General features: G+C 45.3%; 1 protein-coding gene across 1 annotated transcript; it reads right to left on the bottom strand.

Annotated features, from left to right (window-relative positions):
- Positions 1-2,746: 2,746 nt before the first annotated feature.
- On the bottom strand, positions 2,747-18,435 carry LOC126535829 (glutamine synthetase-like). The gene is made up of 6 exons (XM_050182663.2): positions 18,282-18,435; positions 16,407-16,574; positions 12,998-13,147; positions 7,680-7,807; positions 5,392-5,594; positions 2,747-3,765 (listed from the first exon to the last, which is right to left on the bottom strand). Exons 1-6 carry the CDS (start codon positions 18,433-18,435, stop codon positions 3,477-3,479), a joined length of 1,092 nt encoding a protein of 363 aa, XP_050038620.1. The 3' UTR covers positions 2,747-3,476.
- Positions 18,436-20,166: the final 1,731 nt, after the last annotated feature.

Here is a 20,166-nt window from a genome sequence, read left to right as displayed (position 1 = left end):
ATGGAGAAATTTATTTGACTCACAGAGATGAAGCATTAACTTCCCGTTGATGTTGGCATAACCATGTTGTATGTGGGCATACACGTCACCTAACAGGAAAATTTCGGCATTATTCCTGAAACACTATCAGCTCTTGGGCATTGCACTAACATTCTTTAATTTCTTCAATTTCTTAAGGTCGATACGCCACGTGGTGTCGAAGAAAGCAGACTGAACGAAATGTTCCTAATTCCTGGGTATTCCTGTTCCTTCGTCTTCGCCACGCGCAGTCGGCGCGACAGGCGGCGTTCGCGAGGCCAGCGCGGGAATGGAACACGTCCTTTCCTACGCCGGGCCCGCTCGGCGAGAGTGCGTCGCGCACTACTATGGCTGGCCAGCACACTCTTAGAAAAGATTACGCCCTTTCGGCTTCTCTTGTCCCGCAACGGTAATCGCTATGCTCCTTGCATTTCGTCTCTTGAAAAACCTGCGCTCGCTACTTTCCTGTCCAGAATGCTGATGACGCGCATGTCGTCCATGTCCTGGAAGCATGCTAAGGGTACCGGGCACGCAGCGTTACAGAAAGGAAAGGCGCGCAAGAGAGATTACGATTATGGTTGTGGGAAAGGTTAAGCCTCAAAGAATGCAAACTTTTTTAAGAGAGTAGCACGGAGGCCTACAGCTCGGGTGCAGGGCGAAACGAGAGCCTTTTAAAATATTTTGTGGTCGACGTGCTTCGATTTATTTAACCGTGTTCCAACACGACACCAAGGGATTCCGTCACATCATCAACTCCTTAGTATGGACTGCAGGTTCTCGACCACCTACACTCTTAGACAAAGATACACCCTTTGGGGTGTATATCTGCCACACAACAATAATCGTCATCTGCTTTGCTTGCGTTTCCTTTCTTGAAAACGCCGCGCCCGTTACTTTCCTGTCGGGAATGCTATGTCATGCTGATAACGCGGATGCTGTTCGTTACTGGGAAATACCGAGCTCGCTGCGTTAAAGAAAGGAAATGCGGACAAGAGAGTTGACGTTTATTGTTGTGTGGCAAGATACAACCTCAAAGGGTGTAATTTTGTTTTAGAGTGTAGTTCACGTTGAAACGAGAGGCAGCAAGGAGGAGAATTCGATAGCCGCTGCTGCCGCTTTTCATCACGCTTGTCGGCGAATTGAATTGAATTCTGTGGTTCTACGTACCAAAACCACGATTTCATTATGAGGCGCACCGTAAGGGAGGGGGGGGGGGGAACTCACGATAAATTTTGACCACCAGAGGATCTTTAACGTGGCCCCAGTACACGGAACACGGGTGTTTTGCATTTCGCCCCTGCTCAAATACGGCCGCGGCGGCCGGGCTTTGATCCCGCGACCGCGTGCTTAGCAGAGGAACCCCATGGTCGCTAAGCCACCGCGACGGGTAGCGAGGGCCGGGTTCCTCGAGTGAAATGTATTCGTGTTTGTCTGCGAGCGCGTGACGACGTGCTCGGAAATTTAGTTACTAAGCGAATGTTTATGCAGATGGTAAAACCTCTAATTTGACTTAGTGTCGTTGCCTAATAAATTGCTATCGCAATCTCTGCTTCACATTCACCTTCACAATGCCCCTTTCGTGCGAAACTGTGACTTAATTTTTCTCTGCACAATGATACCCAATTAAAGCGAATAGAATTCATTCACGCATTAGAAAACTTACGTGCTTTAACTTATGTTTCAGCTAGTGGGGCCCCTACTGGCTAAACTTGCAGTCATGCTAGCTTTCTGTTCGTAGTGGGCCAGCCGTGGCCAAAGGCAGTGGACGCGGATTTTCATGCCTCTGTCTTGCTGCCCAAGTGTTTTCACACCATTTTTGTATCCCGCATGTCGAACGCGGGGCCACCATAACTGAGCAAGCGGTAAATTACTGCAAGAATTGCATACTTGTAGGCCTAATATATCTCCTGATGGACACAGGCTTGAGTTTGAGGGATTGTACCTACTGTGAATGATTGAGCTTTCTCAAATGCAACCACTGCCACTCCGATCAAAAAACGTACTGCTGAGCAATGTCTAAATTTAGCTCTGGTTGCGTCATGCGCGGCGTGACAACGGCACCATCTGTGCACGCTCTCTGCTTTATACACTCATCTGTGCTTTCTATAACATATTCGCTGTTTTCAGTGGTTCTTATAGCACAAAACCCAATTCCATTGTTTAACTAGTTTGGGGGAACAATTTACTGACATGTCCTCTTTCCTCATAAAGTAAAATGTAGCTTTGATGTGGTGCTGCCTTTCTTTTTTTTGGGTGAGGGGGTGGGGTGGGGAAGGTGTTCTAGGAAGTGGCATGGCGAAATCAACATTTTGCTCTACAACCTTTGTCCGTTTAGGCACTTTTCTTTTTAACGTTTCTGGCGTGTACTGCATCTACATAGCCACTGTATTCGTTTGAGAAGCACCAGCAGACTGAGGCTTATTTTTAGTTTCTATCAAGTGTCATGAATTTGTTGTCCCTTTCGGACTATAAGCGGCGTTACTAGAACTCGCCCCGATTTCAATAATATGTACAAGTCTCATTATGTGTGCTTGTCTTTATTAAACGCTCTAAAATATTGTGGAAATTTGTGTGAAAATTTTGAAATTTTCCTCCTGGAAGCTCGTCTATCAATTTACTGGCCCACTTACAGAGGCCTGTCTTTCACTGGATAAACGATGTGTAAAATTCATTTATTCATCTCAATACAACATCATTTATTCGGCCGCACTTATTTCTATACATCTGCGACCAGGTGCCAAGGACGCTGGCACATTTCACGACCGTGAAAAGGGGAAAGTTAAAGGTATACACCGCCACAACCACATCTCAACAGGGCTTAGGACGAATTTCCTGCGTAGCGCAGTGACTCCATCTTGCACAACACTCAAGCATGAATTGTCGTCAGTTCGTGGACTGGGAGATTTCGTGGCGGCACGCTTTCGTTCGACGCACAACAACTTTGAGCCCCGAGTAGCGAAGTCTGACTTTAATGGATCTGTAGGATAGCAGTTCGGCTAGGGAGAAGATGAGAAAATGGCAACGTAGGTAAATTCTGCTTCTTCGAGAAGTTGAAAGTGTGCACCAGTCCACTTTGGTTCTGACCTCCCTGGTCTTTAGCCGTCGCCACAATTCTGGTAAGAAATCCTTCGTTATGTTTAGATACCACTAGTTCAAAGTGTACAAATCCACACAGGTGAGAGAAGAAACGTGTTTTTGAACACCGGGTACGTGTCTGGTGTTCCAAACGTTACTATGAACGTATATCGAACGCAATCGCGCTGACATGAACACAACTGATCGCAAGACAAACATGTCTCCAGGGCTGACGAGCGCATGTTTGATCTACACAGCATTGTGTATCAGTGACCCTACGTGCGAGCCGCCTCCGATATGAAAAGCAGATTGTTTTAGCCCAAAGGTCCCAACAAACGAATAGTCATTCCTAGTGGTATTCGCTAAAGGATGTAGACTTAGCGTTATTCGGCCAAGCAGAGGGTTTCTACGAGTCGTTGCATGGCCCGGTAAGGCTCCACATTGGCGCCCGGCCTACGGTCTTCGAAAAATCCTCGCCCAGCGACTTTTGTAAGCCGCGGCACGCGCACGCACACCGTCTTGGCGGAGACGGCCGCCGAAAATTTGCGAGAGGGCGTCGTTAGCAGATCGCCCCTCAGTCGTTCTTCGTTCGAGCTCTTCTTCCTGGGGTCGTAGGCTTTTAGGTGGAGCTCGTGTTTCAGTTCTAGCTTGGCAATAGCCTTGTTTATCCAGCTGCAAAAAAAAAAAAAAAAAAGAAAAGAAAAAGTGCAGGTACGTTATGAACGAACAGTTTTGGCTCCCTTCCACCTCTATTCTCTCTCCTTCACTGAAAGATCATTGTATTATTAAATGAATGAACGATATTATTAATAAATCAGTGTATTAATCAATTAACAAGGTGATAAAACGAATCATCATGGGGTATTCTGCAGCATTAGGAACTACAGCTGCATTTCAATTTTATATAACTGAAATAATCCAGTAAACTTGATATATAAAAAAAACATATTCTAAACAAGGATGCTAAAAGGCAATGAACATGTGGGAACGTACTGCCGAGCGTAAGCACATTATACTGAAAGCAAGAAGTGTAATTCAGCCGACAGTATCACGAAGCTACAAGCAGTCTTCGGTAAGTTTAGAGGTTGGTTGAATGTTAGTAGCTTCGGGGCGACGAGAGGGCGGAGGGGGGGGGGGTGCTTCCTGTCGAGGGCGATGATATGTTTTCCTGTCATAGAAGTTTCATAAGCATTTCCGCATAACTGATTTGTAATAAATATTACAGAAGAAAGTTTGAAGCGACAGGAATTCCTTCGCGCATAGTAACCCAGTCGTATGTACTTAGAAAAATTAGTCTTTTTTTGTCAGTAAATTATTCCGCTTTCTCTTCTAAATAGCGATTCAGTTCGATAATTTGCAGATCTAGGCTACAGGTCCGTTGTTTGAGAGAATTTTGCTAGCGTGAGGTACTTATCAGGCAGCTATGATGAATATAGAACGTATGCGAGCGTAGTATACTGAATCAAGAGAGCAAGTAGCAACAAATAGCGAAAAGGTGCAAACCAAACCTAACCTAACTTACCCAAGCATATAGTCCTTTCTTGAGATAATTCGACCATGAACCAAGAAGTACTAACATAAAAAGAACCTGCAGATCGGCTGGCTGTCTAGTTCCTTCAGAATGCATTGTAATCCCAACTACGTCATGGGAGGCTAATGCGATATATTCAAGCCCTTATTTTTTTCTCTTATCTTTGCTCCTTTATCAAAGCAACTATGGTAGTAAGACTGACGTTTTTGTTATTCCTGAAGTGCAATTTATTAATTGAACCTAACCTTCTTCTTTAGCTTGCCTTTCACCACTCTTTCCCAGAAGCGGGAAGGGAAAGGTCTGGCGTTAGCTGACATCTTGAAGTGTGACTTCAAGAAATCCCAAGCCAGAAAACTATTCACGAACTTCCATGAGGCTGTCGTTCCTCTATTCCAGATCATCTGGCTTGTCAATCCACTAGGGCATATATATATATATATATATATATATATATATATATATATATATATATATATATATATATATATATATATATATATATATATATATATATATCGTCGTTCTCACTCTCACAGTCTCTCTCTCTCTCTCCTGCAATGCAATAATATTTTGTTTGCGTAATGACGGTTCAAGTTTGGCGATGAATTCGCATCCTTCAATGAACAAACTTCCCTTATAATGGAACTGCGACCCAAGTGAAGCAGTCAAATTTTGCGAGAACTAATTGAACATTGTTCAGTTAGTTCTCGTTCTGGGCACAGCCTACAGAACAAGATTCGTTCGAACCCCTTATGTAGATGGCTTACTCGAGGCCGCCTTCGCTTCGTGACGACTTGGTGCTGAAGTTGACGTGACCCGCGCAACCAGGCACCTCGAGGCTCTTGAAGGGCCGTGGCTCGAAGCTGACCATGACGCCGAAATCCTCGGCCACTCGCTGTAGAATGTAGCGGGATATCCAAAGGTGGTCGCCCGCCTCGACTCCAGGCAAGGGCCCGATCTGGTACTCCCACTGAGCGAGCAAGATCACAGGACGACCGATAAATTATCTATTATTAATTAGGAAATAAGACAATAACTTGTACATTAGGACAGTTTATACACTCATTCCCGTTAAAATTACGTGTCCGACAGCAAAACAAACCGGATAATTGTGATAGCAGCTCGCCTGTTATCTTTAAAGTAAGTTTATAACTACGGCCACAGTCTTCAAGCTACACCCGCCGTGGCTACTTAGTGGCTATGGTGTTGGCCTGCTAAGCATGGAGGTCGCGGGATTGAAACCCGGCCACGGCGGCCGCATTTCGATGGGGGCGAAATGCGAAAACTCCCGTGTACTTAGATTTAGGTGCACGTTAAAGAACAGCAGGTTGCCATCATCCCTCAAGAGAAAAATGTATAACAGCAGTGTCTTACCAGTACTCATGTACGGGACAGAAACATGGAGGCTTACGAAAAGAGTTCTACTCAAATTGAGGACGACACAACGAGCTATGGAAAGAAGAATGATGGGTGTAACGTTAAGGGATAAGAAAAGAGCAGATTGGGTGAGGGAACAAACGTGAGTTAATGAGATCTTAGTTGAAATCGAGAAAAAGAAATGGGCATGGGCAGGACATATAATGAGGAGGGAAGATAACCGATGGCCATTAAGGGTTACGGACTGGATTCCAAGGAAAGGGAAGCGTAGCAGGGGGTGGCAGAAAATTAGGTGGGCGGATGAGATTAATAAACTTTCAGGGACAACATGGCCCCAATTAGTACATGACCGGGGTAGTTGGAGAAGTATGGGAGAGGCCTTTGCCCTACAGTGGGCGTAACCAGGTTGCTGCTGATTATTATTATTATTATTATTATTATTATTATTATTATTATTATTATTATTATTATTATTATTATGATGATGATGATGATGATAAAGAACCCCAGGTGGTCCAAATTTCCGGAGTCCTCTACTACGGCGTGCCTCATAATCAGAAAGTGGTTTTGGCACGTAAAACCTCATAATTTTTTTTTATTCTAGCGACAACTTGTCTAACACGAAGGCACGAGAGCACGAATCTGGGGAACTGTTTGTGAATGACATGACGAAGAACGCGGACGACAAGACAGGAAAGACGGAACACGTTCGTTGCGTTCCGTCTTTCTGTCTTGTACTGTCGCCTTGCGTTGTATTTCATTCAACCCAGTAGTGTTGCTTTGCATTACTATAACGACTGCCATACATAGCGTTCCGCTGCTCATGAATTTTGTTATGCGACTGACAGTTTACGCTATGACAACGCTAAGGACATCATTTGTGGTGGAATATATACGGTGACAGAAGTTTCTCAAAGCTGTGAAGGATCGTCAGCGGAGTCTGCTTGTTTTGCCCATATGCTACAGAGCAGGAGAGAACGCATGAAACGAGACTTCGCAGTCGCCTGTCGTCTCGGTAACTGTATTCGCTGACAAGCAGCGGCACATAGAGTTGTGGCAGAAGACACCGGATTCTGGACCCCACTTACCGGCGGCCGTGTTTAATCGTGTAGAAGCTGCCAGCGCACAATGCGTGCTAAACATGCGCTGTAAAAATGTTTACACCCTTAAGCGTGTTTTCTTGTCTCACTGGTAGCACCTTTACCGTTAGGGCCTTACAAAAATTTATAGAGGACGACAACGGAGCTCTGACTAGACTTGCGATGACAAAATACGTAGTTGAATACTGTAATTAATGTGACAGCCTTGGGTGCTCAGAAATATCCGACAGGGAAGTTTTATACCTCTCCGTCTAACCGTCTCTTGGCGGATATTCCTGTGCGCCTAAGGCTGGCACAATGATTAGATAGTTTTTAATAACGTCTTTTGTCATTGCACGTCTAGTTAGAGCTCGGCTGTCGGCCTCAAAGTAAGGCCCTAAGGGTAAGGGTGTTAGCAGTGCGACAAGAAAACATCCTTAAGGTTGCACACATTTTTACAGTATGGAGTGAACGGACGACACTTACGACTCCATAATGGTGAATAGGGCCATACACGGCTACGGCCTTGTCAGACAACGGATAATGAGTGCAAGATGAACCTACTGATATAAAAATTTCTTAAAACTCGTGTCCTATACCTGTGATATGACGGCTTCAGCGTTGGAGCCATAAAGCTTGACGCCGGCGTAAGAACAAGCTTTGACGTGTGCGTCGGCGACTTGGCGGCCGGCAGTGTTTTCCGAACCCACGGCGTAGAAGTAGCTTTCTGCAATGAAAATGCGTTTTAAAGAATGTTTACAGAATGTCCGCGTTCTATTCAATTATGGTAAAGCCTAACGTGAATAGGAAACCATGGCATATGTGCTCTCGCAACCCGGGCAGTGAAATACATAAATAGAGTGCAGTGTGAGTGAGTACAATAGAGGACAGTATGGTGGCACACCTTCTTCAGCCCTCAAATATGTTTTAACATGCCTAATATGCTTGCACCGTCTCTGCACCTTACTGCCTATCCACGAGCAGCTAGGACTGGCCTGAAACAGATTACTCCCAGGAACGCACATCCCCACACTCGATTATCATGAATACACACACAAAAAAAGAATAGAGGCAGCCTGGCAACTGATTACCAGAACATTTTTGCATATCACCTCATGCTATCGTCAGTTGACCATTGAACAATTTATTGTTTGCAAAGCCGACGACTGATTAGTTGCCAGCATTTTCAATGTCAACCAAATCACTAATTCAATTCTCACTCACTCCTCACCCACTCCATCACAAACTCACACTCTAAGGGGCACAGTGACCGCCTGCGACAGAGTGGGGGAAACAGTGCTTTAGCGCAGGCACTCGACTGTGTCACACGAGCAATATGCCCTGTTCTAAAGCGCTCGTTCTTCACTTCCTTCTGCACCGAACCTTGGTATTTTGGTAAATTTCGGTCTGGTTGCGAATTGAGCCCGGACCTTCGGGGTGCTAGACGAGCATGCTACCCCGATGCCACAGCGGTTCTAAGGTTCTGACTGACTAAAACTGTGCCTAGCGCGTGTGTCATTGAACCTCTGACATCGCAACCATCCGGCTGACTAGAGGTGGAACCTAGTGCGTGCGTCATTGGACACGAGGCGGCGCAACCAATGGAGAGGAGGTGGCGCCACGTCATGAGTGTATAAATGAGCGCGATCGTGACGTTACGAGCTCTACAAACGGTATAATGCTTTCGTATTCGCACATGTAAGCAGTCTAAAGTGCCTCTGTCAGTGTTTTGTCACATCCTCCTGATAGACATTAGCGCTTTATCTGATCCATCTTTTAAAAAATGAAGGAAGAACAACAAGAAAATTTGTGAAACGGTACCAGCGTGCACAAAGTCATTTGTGCACAGCGGTTCGTGAGAACGAACGGGTGTGAGCCGCGATAGTCACCGAGATTACACTAATGGCGCCTTCCACCCTGATAAATTTATTACTAGAAATTTATTAAGAAAATGGCTTTACAAATCGAAACCATTGTGAACACTCTCCCCCGTTCTGAGAGCAGGAACGTCAGTACACACAATTTCTGAATCGACAAAAACAAAATATTCTATTTGACCTGCACATGTCGTTACGTTAGTCAAAGATTTATTTTTTCTATTTGTCTTTGCCCGTTCTTTTCAGGAACATTATTTTTGATGTAGAAAAACAATAACGTGTTTGCCTTCATGAAACCTCAAATCACTTACTCGGGCATTAAACGTTTAGTGTTGCTGCTCAAGAACGACTCAGTAATGCTTCTATTTTTGTCTGCCTTTATTTATGTACGTTTCAAGTGTGCTGTACAAAAAGCACTCATTTACTAGTACTTCTTTTTTTCACGGCAAGGCGAGCATGCTGTTCCGTTTCCGTGGGAATGCAAGAGTCGTGAGGGAGAAACGATTTATGTCACTTATTGTATGCGTGCGCCGAGAAAAAAAAATATAATATTAGGCCCACTCAGAATATATTCCTCGCACAAATAGCGCGGACTGCATACGCTGGCCTTGGGATCTTGTAAACCAATCCACAGAGAAACGCGAGCAGCTGCGCGATGTCGAGACTGAAAACGCACCGTATCACTAGAATGCGGTCATGTCCATCATAGAAAATTTCAGTTAGCAAAAAGACAAGCGACCAAGCGACCGGCAGGATTAATCCTCACAGGCCGAATCGCACTGACTGAAACCCGATGTCCTTTGTCCGACCACAGATTTAGCCGCAGATTTGGGGCGAGGTGGGACAGATGGAGAGCAGCATAGCTATAGCGACTCCGGTAAACAAAGTATTAGCATGGGTTAAACTACGTCCTCGTCGCAATCATTCCTAGCGCTTTGTAAACTGATGATGATGTAAACTGATGTCTGTTTCTTTCCGTCCGAGAATGGCATGACAGGCATGACACATTCTATAAGCGGCTTTCGGGCTGGCCTCCACTTGCTGGCAGCGCTTGCAAAACTAAGTCCGCCTGCAGGTACCAATGTTTGTTTGTTTGTCTGTTTCTTTCCGTCCGAGAGTGGCTCATACCCACTATGGGGGATTGGCCAAGGATCGGGTGATTAGAATAGACCATACGAGTCTTAAAAGAAGCACTATTGATAAATTTTGAATAGCTAAAAAGAATGAAGTCAGATAAAATCAAAGAATCTAGCAAGGAAATCGTCCTGGTTCAATCATATACCTCACAACAGATGCACCAACATCTCTATGCTAATGTCCCAGAGAAGAGGCTGCCAAAGATAGAATATCGAGAATAGTTATGGCAACGTTTCGTTTTGTTTCGTCTTCCTTCACTGATGGCGCAAACCGACTGCGGGAGACTGGCCAAGATTCGGATCATATAAGAAAATAACTTGTTATTAAAATAATCAGAAGCACCCTTCTTCTGAAGCTGCTCCTCCTCCTGCTCTTCATCGTCAAGGATTTATTTCCTTTTAGTGTTACCTGGCACAGTAACTCCTGAGCAATTATGTTTGTTCCGCGGCGTATTTCTAGCAGTTTTCAATGGCCGCATGAACGCAACGTGCGGCGACATGAAAACGCGCATGCATCCACACGTATGCGTGATTATCGTCAATGCATGAGTATTGTCTATCAGTGCGCTATTCATTGGTCGCTTCCGTCTGCTTATTTCGCTTAGCTATGTGAAATTTGCGAGGAATGCGCCAAGTGTAAAGTCAGCACTCCATGCAGCCGCGTTCTTTTCTCCGTTCTTCGTCTGCTGGCGCTGCGCATATACTTTCAGTGCTGCTCCAACTAGCTCACAGGAACGCGTTCATTGTCAGTAGAGTTATTGGGCTCTCATTTAAAGGACTACGTTGTCTGTCTGCCCTTGAGGAGTTATTGCGCCTTCACGAACCCTGCCTCTTGCAATTACCATATGAATGGAATCGTTTAATTCGTAAATCAGGTGCTAAACAGAACAGAAAGCAAGAGCGACGAACACGAGCATAATCGCTGCTCTCGCGAAACCGCACTTCCCAACTTATGGCTCCCAAATGCGTGTAATAAACAAAGGTAAGCTGTAATAAATTAAATTAAGATGTCACTGGTACCGCTAGTGCGAAGCCTAAATACAAAGCATTACCGATATGTACTTAGCTTGTTGTCTGCCTGGAAAATTCAATTTCGGTTATTTCAGCTTGGTTTCTGCGGTTCATACACGAGAAATGCAAGGGGTAAGCGCAGAAAGCTTCTCGACCGGCAGCTTGACGGCTGTCTTGTATCGGTACAGGGAGTCATTTGCAACTCGATTGCGTTACTAAATGCAGTAATGCATATACCAAAGCATGCAAGCGTCGATGCTTACAGAAACGGCAAGAAAATAACCACTTACAAAATAAAAGAAAGTTACATGTCTCTGCAATTATGCACAATTTCATGTACAATTAGCGCAATGTCTAGTCAGCTTCCCAGATACTGTACGGGTAAAATCATCCGTGACCCATGAGTACTTCCTTTTACGGAACGGTTATTGTTATATTCAAATCTAAGTTACTATGACCAAAAACTGATCTAATTCTACTTCTCTGAAGCTTTAGTGGTTTAGTTTGGCTTTTTGCATTAAAGGGGTATTTCAGATACTTGTCTTGGTATGCTCGGACAATCGCGTCATTATTGTTAGCTATAGTGACAAGGACCTTGATTGAACACACACACACACCACACAGACAAAAAAAAATGAAAAGCTGGAAATGCTATGTAAGTACTGCTTTAACGGTGATTGCACTGGCAACGTTGCCATTCCAGTCGCCGTTCGGATTCGAGTGGAGCCGGCGCTACATGCTTGCGTATTGAGCTAAGCAGCAAAGCCGTAGCAGACCTGCGAGCTAATAAGAGAAGACAGCAACCCGAACATGTTGCCCGGAATTGTCACCCCTACAATTCCGCCTGTTGGATTTGGAGGACAATCCCAATTGCTGTCTCCCAGATATTGGAGCTTGCCGTTGGGTGCGGGAGTTGGCCGAGGTTGAGGAGGACTTTGAGATGAAAACTGGAGGTTTATTTACATTACTTCAGTGAGAGTACAAAGAAATTAACAGTCATAAAGTCATTACGGGCCGGCAGCAACTCGGACGCTGCGGCCCGTGGCAAGAAGCTTGAAAGAGATGAATGAAGCAATGCTCTTCTTTGCTGCTCCCGGTCTCTGGCTTTTAAGCCCTTCGGTGTCTCGAAGTCACGTCACGTTCGGCCAATCGGCGAGCCCGCTCAGATGACGCCATTTTCGGCCAATCGGCGAGCCCGCTCAGGTGTCGTCATTTTCGACCAATGGTAGGCGCCCGTGCGATTGTGTCGCACCCGGCGCACAGGGTCGCTCCTTGGGCCCCAATTGTCCGAGGGCTTACTTCTCTCTGCGGTATTGCCTTCCCGGTCTGCAACTGCCTTCACAAAGGCGGATGGGGAGATAGCTGCCAGGGCTTCACGGTGCATTACAGCCGTCTTGCCTCGGGACCCACGTTACCTGGAACAGTGCCAGGCTCTCGCTACACTTTCGGGATGAGTCAAGCAGTGAATAGCTCCACCTGCGGCGCACGAGGTGGGGGACACCAACTCGTTTGCACGTGCCGCGCCTCGGGAACGGGGTAGATCTGCTTCTGCGTTCTTTACTTAGGTGTGGCGCGATTCGATGTGGTCTGGTGAACTCGAAGGAGGCTCAGGAAAAGGTCCCGTATCTAACACGCCACATTGTCAGACACTATAATATTCCGCCACGCCGGCGTTCTGAGCCTACAAGAGAAGCCGTAGCTGCCATTTGAGCCAATCAGAACTGAAAAGATGGTGAATCGGATAATATGGCGGAATTTGGCAATGTCCAGAATGCACTCCTGCTCTCGCTTAACAGCAGAGTTTTTGGGGACGAGCACCGATGGAAGGTGAAAGTCTGGAAAAGAGGCAAAGAAAGCTTTACTTAAAGAAAAGAAAGAACGACATTGACTCACGGCAGCGTTTCAAAGAGTGGCTCTGTTTGGGCCAGCCGATCGGTACACCATTTTGTTCCAGAATCACGTACTCCTGCTCGATGCCGAACCACGGCTCTTGTTCTTTCGCAGCTTCCATTGTCTTCTTGCAAGGATGGCGTGTGTTCGTCTCTGAAACAACACGAACCTTTTTCTGAGTCATTATATAAGAAAACACGCTATGTACAGAGCCGGCTTTCACATAATTTTGTATCTGTTACTGATCAATGTCATTTAAAACGTGGTATAACTGCTCTCATTGCACCTGAGTGACATTACAAGACGACTTTGTGTGTAAGTGCACTTCACTTCTTTTGCCTATAGCAGTACTTACAACGTCTTGTTGCGTTACACTTGTACTATCATGTATTATTTTATCATGCCTCACACTGTTACCTTCCACTGAAAATGTTTTGCGCTATAATTGTGTGTGTTATGTAGATAACGTGCTCCTCCTACACTCTGTAATGCTGAGATGCTATGACAGCAATATAGGTGACATAAAGTGGAATAAAGGAAGCTTGCCACTCTTTAACGTACAGTATAATTTGCGCTGTATTTACGTTATATCTCTGTGTATGAGAGGCTGGCATCATGCGTGACGCCGACTAAACCTACTAGCTTAGTCAAACTCTACATATTTGTTTGCTTAATTGCTTATTTATTCCCTCAAAGGTATCTTGTTCAGACGTTACATGAGGTAGTGGGAAGTTAATGACAAACAGATATAATACAAGTCACAATGAGATGTTTTCGATGAGCCGCTTGAATTGTAATGGGTCGATGATAGTGGCAACTTCAGTGGGCACGCCATTCCAGTCTCGTGGTGTGGACAGGAAAAATAACTGCTGAGAAGTCGCGGTGTGGGTTTGTGGGGGATATACGGTGTTAGAGTGAAAGGTGCGCCCAATGTGGTGAGCTCTTTTTATGTACGGGTTATCAAAAAGCAAAGAAGGTAAAAATTTATGAAAGAGGTTAAGACGTGCTAATTTACGGCGTGAGGCTACAGCGGGTAAGCTTACTTTAAATTTAGGCGGGCTAATTTTGCACTAATTCCTAATGCAGCCTCTTAGACTATAAGCTACGTGACGTTCACGCAAATGTCAGTTGCGAATAACTTCAAGATTGCAGAGAGTTCATAATGTCGTACGTACATCAATGGCTCTCTTTATGAGGAGTCGCCGATTTCCGGTAGCTTTGCGGAACCAATAAAAAATTTAAAGTCACGTTTGCTTCACAGTCACCGTAAATTGCGAATACGTTCACTAGACTGATAGAGCATACAGCTTGCTTTTAAGCATATTAATGGTTTTGCCCTATCTGAAAGTTCTTTCTGTCCTATTTTCAATTTGCGTACTGATGTCGCACATTTCTTTACACTGTGCGCGTTTGTTGTTATTATTATTGCTGTAAGTCTCTGTTTGCCTCACTAATACCCTCACGTTAGCTAAGTTAAATATTATTTCAGGAAACATCCGATAGAGATTATTTAGATAAACCGTCGCAGTTATATACGATCTTGTTTTGTCCATATATTCACTATGCGGAGCCACAAACAAAAATTACAGGCCACGGAGTACCTGTTGACAGTCCAAACTGTACGCTGCTTGTAGAAACTGTCTGTACTCAACGTGTAAACATTCCGATAAGCCTACAGATTTTTTATACTGTAAGAAAATAACTCTTTTTAAAGGGTTCCTTCTTGGAAAGTGACATATTTGATGTATCCCACACAGAGCTTTCATTGGGCCTTTTATCAGTGACTACACGGTAACTGCTACATCTCTCTTTGTGTGTGTGTGTGTGTGTGTGTGTGTGTGTGTGTGTGTGTGTGTGTGTGTGTGTGCGTGTGTGTGAGTGTGTGTGATATTTTTGGGTGAAGGCACACACACACACACACACACACACACACACACACACACACACACACACACACACACACATATATATATATATATATATATATATTGGTGCTCAATTGGTAGAGCATCGCACGCGAAATGCGAAGGTTGTGGGTTCGGTTCCCACCTGCGGAAGTTGTTTTTTCATCCACTTTAATTTCCATTAATTTATCCTTTCATTATTTCATTTATTAAGCACAAGTAATTTCCCCTATGTTGTCCTTGGTGTCAGTGTTTGTTGCCTTCTTATGATATGACTAATAAAAATCGGGCCCTTCGGTTAACCCCCTTTCTTCTCATATATATAGATCTATATATATATATATATATATATATATATATATATATATATATAGGAGCCAGCTGATTGAATTGCAAACTTATGTTCGGGTGATTTCGTAATTTTCTGTACGTCTCATAGTGGAACACTAAATTAAATGTATTCATCAACAAACGCTTTACTCCTACCTCTTCTTCTTTGTTCGATGTGCTTCGTTATATTATGATATAAATGACATCTGTTTATATGCCCCCCAACCCCCTCGTGAATATCGGGCTCTAAATAGCTGCCCCACTTGTGGTGGTGAACTTTGTAATTGCAGTCAGTAATTATTTCACCTTACGTCACCATTTCATCCCCGAGATAACTTAAAGTTGTAGACGTCCTTCCTTCCAACATTTCCAATAGCGAAACAAATGTTTGCAGAAATCCCACGCCACGTGGAAATAATGTTATGCTAAGCACTGTCTAATGACGACATGGCGTGTTGCTCTTGCGTCATTGTAGAATTACTTTCGTTCCACTGTAACCCGAATTTCACGTTTTGTCCGAACACATGCAGTGTGGCGCTGTTCCGGTGCTCGTCGACACCGAATTACAGCTTCCAAGCATCGTCGTTTTGTGCGGCTGTGGCACAGCTACACATCGCAGTCCATCGCAGTGATGAGAGCGAGACGCGCGACTGTGCACAAACTTTGTCGCAAGTGTGTGTCTCACTTTTCTCGTATACAGTAGTGCTACACACAATGGGCAACGCTGAGTGTCTCTTTTCTGCCACAGACCTGGGCCCAACCCGAAGGCGATGCTATATCGCATGGTGTACCGAACAAACCGCCAGCTGCCACTAGAAAAGGATGGCGGCAACGGGCGTGCTTTCATATTCGTATTTCAACTGTGATGCGAGGCGACGTACCTACTCGCTAAGAGCCTCAAAGGACTAGCTTGCAGATGGAAATACTGGTAAAGCTGGTCTAATAAGTAGCTAAATGGGCTGCTGCGTTTGGGCACGCTGGTTTGGTGCCCACCGTAGCACATCTAGCTTCTTTTATTGTTTTTGTTGTATTGTTTTTGTTGCTGTGTTGTTAAGGATGTACTCGGCGGACGGCGGAGGTACACAGAAACCCAAAAAGTTGACCCTTACAAATATGGCTACTCCTTACGCTTTCCTGTTGAACTACGCGACTACTTTACTACGAAACGGACTTGTTACCGTGTGGTTGCTCGTCCGAGTTGAGAAGTTCGCAAAGAACCAACTTGTTCCGGCCCTTCAGAAATGGATCCTTAAAGAGAGCTACTGGGAGGAGGTCAAGTTCAGAGTCGACGCCCGCATCTGGCCACTGGTCAGTACCCAGACCGCAAAACGTAGACCTTGGGCATTCTGGAGAAAACAAAGAAGAAAGTATGTTGACCATAAATAACTGACTAAGCTAGAGTAAAGTAACGATGGTGTGAAAACTCTTTCTTTATGTCTAATTTTTAAAAAATGAACAGGTTCATTTGTGTGTCAAAACAGCAGCCACAGCACAGTGAGCATCAAAAGTGAGCACAAATGCTCAGAACCCAAATCTAGGTGCCAGCTCTAGGGACATGACAACAATAGAACATTTAAGTTTCGGATTCTGCATAATGTAACATATTCAATATAGATAATTTATTCATTCAATAAGCAGAATCCTAAAACGAACCTCAAGAACCAGGTCGTAAACGTCGAATTGAGCAGTTCCGAAAAAGCGTATGCCTTAGGATGGCGCATAAGCACCAGACGGACTTCAATAAATTAGTGTTCTCCAAACGCCTGTGTGTTATTACGTTGGTTCGGCTCTAGTAAAGAGTGATTTCGATTTGGTTGCGTTGCCCACGCCACAAATGTAAATGGCTGTACATGCATTAGGGCGGGCAGCGCGGCTGCGACAGGTTTGTCCAACACCTTGGTGACAGCTTTGTACACCGAAGACAGCACATCGACGCGAGGAGTAGAAACAGACAATGCGAGGGATTTGTCTCTGTTTCGATGATAATCTCTTCTGATGCGACTTCAGATCAATTTGGGGTTCGTGGGATCTGGCTATCTAATCACTTTCGTCACGTAAATTTGACGATTTGAGACCTTCTAGTGAACGTAGGACAATGAGAAAGGCGTGAAGGTGAAACTTTTAACACAATATGCGCCAAGTTATACCGTATAGCTATGTACAGAGTAGTCATAATGAGTGATTACCAAAAAATAAATAAGAGAAAGAGACTGAAATGAAAGCCAGATGCACTCGTTCAAACTGCGCACGTCTAAAAGCGGAACCGGAAATGTGGCTTTACTCGACGCAAAATGTGCACCGTTTCCGGAGATAGTGCAGTCTAAAAAGAAAGTCAAGAAAAGCAACATTTAAGTACAGGGCTCTATATGTCCGGGTAATATGAATTGAAGCAGTGTAAGGTGGCGTAGGGGAAGTCAAAGTGACTCAACCGCGGTCGACATCAGAGAAAGGTTGACAAGGTCTTCTGGGGGAGCATCTATTCCCTCTCGAATAACAAACATGAAATGACATGAAACCAGAAACCACATGGTACACTAATGCGCCCCGGAAGACCTTGTCTTTCTTTGACATCAACCAATGTTGACTCTCCTTGCTTTATTCTTTTGTGCACCGTCACACCCTCCGGCTTACTCTCCTATTCCTACACGTTGGTCCTGGGAGACTGCGCTGACCAGGTTAGACGCGAAGGAGCAGCGACGGCTGATCCAGCGGGCACGCGGTGTGGCGCGAGCCAATGGGCCCCACGAGGAAGTCACCCCATATCATGAAAAATAAATGCTTGCTCTTTCTCTCTCTATTTCTCTCTTTCTGTCGGTTGTCCTCACTTTAGAAATTACACCTTACAACGATTGATATTCACATTCCCTTTTACCCTTAGTTTCCTTCTGCAGAACTTCTAATTTACATTTCTACCAATGTCCACTGAAGGTTAACAGGAGCTTTTCTAAGTGAGCGAGTCGCGACAACTCAGTGACAGGCTGCTAACGCCTTGCGTGCGGTTCAAATGTATGACAAAGAGACGTTGCAGAGCAAGATAAACAGCTGCACCGTACCTTCAGGCGATTTCGGTTCGTAGCTGAGCACCCTCATCTTTGATCTCACATTCTCCAACGTGGCGTCGACGAAGACGTACGTGCAGAACACCTGGTCTTCAGGCTGCTCGAGGTCCAGATATTTCTTAAAGATGTCCGGTCTTGGAGCTGCCATCGCTAACTTCTTATAGCGGTTTTTTGTGACTACCTAATAATAATAATATTTATTCGCCAATTATGCCTACACTGCGTACTCACTGTCCCTCCCTCGAGTGGCCTGGTATAGTGCGCCGCGATGGAAACAGGTCTGTCGTGCTGCGAGGCCTTCTGCTAAAAGCGCCAAGCTGAAAGTTAGGGGGGCGTTTTATAGCGATAAAAAGTTTATGGTACGCAGAGGTGGAGTTCAACGGACATACACGTCGAGCGCAGATCTGCAGCTGCGCAAAACATGCACAGCAATTGCGAAAAGTATGCGTCGGACACTGCCGCGAGACAATGTCTGACGGACATTGAAATAGCCTGAGGGGTTTTGTGCCCAGCTATCTCACAGCTGCTCAAACCCATTTATCCTATAGAATCTACTTAATTACTTTGTATATATTCTCGTCATACTATCAGCGTAATATAAAACGGGAACAGGCAGGTTGTTAATCCGCACTTTCTAATTTTTTTATTATTATACCGTTATCTGCACATGCTCTGTATTTCATTCCACTCCATTCTGTAACGCCTTCGGGCCTTGAAGGCAAAATAAGTAAATAAATAAATAAATAAATAAAAATGTAATCTAGTACACCGTTTAGTGGTGGTATGATCGACCTGTCAAATGTCAGACTACTAGGCGTACGTTCCTATGACAAGATGATTTGCCTTGTCCCAGAAAAGGCTGCGATGGTAAGCCTGGACATCAACCTGCCAAGTGTGAGAAGCATTCCAGCGGACGTCCCCATGCCGACATAAATGCCCTCTTCTCTGAAACATCGTCACCCCTTTTATTCCCCGAGCTGACAGAAAGTAATGGACGAAGCGGAGACAAACCGGAGGGCAGGAGTTCGCCCACGACCACAAGACCGCATGGGGTTAAACAAGGCTGTCTTGGCCCCCGTATCATCGGCCTGTCAAGTGCGAGAACCGTTCCAGCGGGCGCCCCCATGCATGTCGACATAATAGCCCTCTTCTCCGAAACAGCGTCACCCCTTTTATTCCCCGAGCTGACAGTAAGGAATGGACGAAGGGGAGACTAACCGGAGGGCAGGAGTTGGCCCATGACCACAAGACCGCAAGGGTTAAACAAGGCCGTCCTGGCCCCCGTATGATCGGCCTGTCAAGTGTGAGAAGCGTTCCAGCGGGCGTCCTCACGTCGACATAATAGCCCTCTTCTCCGAAACAGCGTCACCCCTTTTATTCCCCGAGCTGACAGTAAGGAATGGACGAAGGGGAGACTAACCGGAGGGCAGGAGTTGGCCCATGACCACAAGACCGCAAGGGTTAAATAAGGCCGTCCTGGCCCCCGTATGATCGGCCTGTCAAGTGTGAGAAGCGTTCCAGCGGGCGTCCCCACGTCGACATAATAGCCCTCTTCTCCGAAACAGCGTCACCCCTTTTATTCCCCGAGCTGACAGAAAGGAATGGACGAAGGGGAGACTAACCGGAGGGTAGGAGTGGGCCCATGACCACAAGACCGCAAGGGTTAAACAAGGCTGTCTTGGCCCCCGTATGATCGGCCTGTCAAGTGTGATAACCGTTCCAGCGGGCGCCCCCATGCATGTCGACATAATAGCCCTCTTCTTCGAAACAGCGTCACCCCTTTTATTCCCCGAGCTGACAGTAAGGAATGGACGAAGGGGAGACTAACCGGAGGGCAGGAGTTGGCCCATGACCACAAGACCGCAAGGGTTAAATAAGG

This window comes from Dermacentor andersoni, chromosome 4, assembly GCF_023375885.2.
Source record: "Dermacentor andersoni chromosome 4, qqDerAnde1_hic_scaffold, whole genome shotgun sequence".
Taxonomy (NCBI): domain Eukaryota; kingdom Metazoa; phylum Arthropoda; class Arachnida; order Ixodida; family Ixodidae; genus Dermacentor; species Dermacentor andersoni.
The sequence above is the reverse complement of the archived record's forward strand: the minus strand, read 5'-3'. Positions and strand labels throughout refer to the sequence as shown.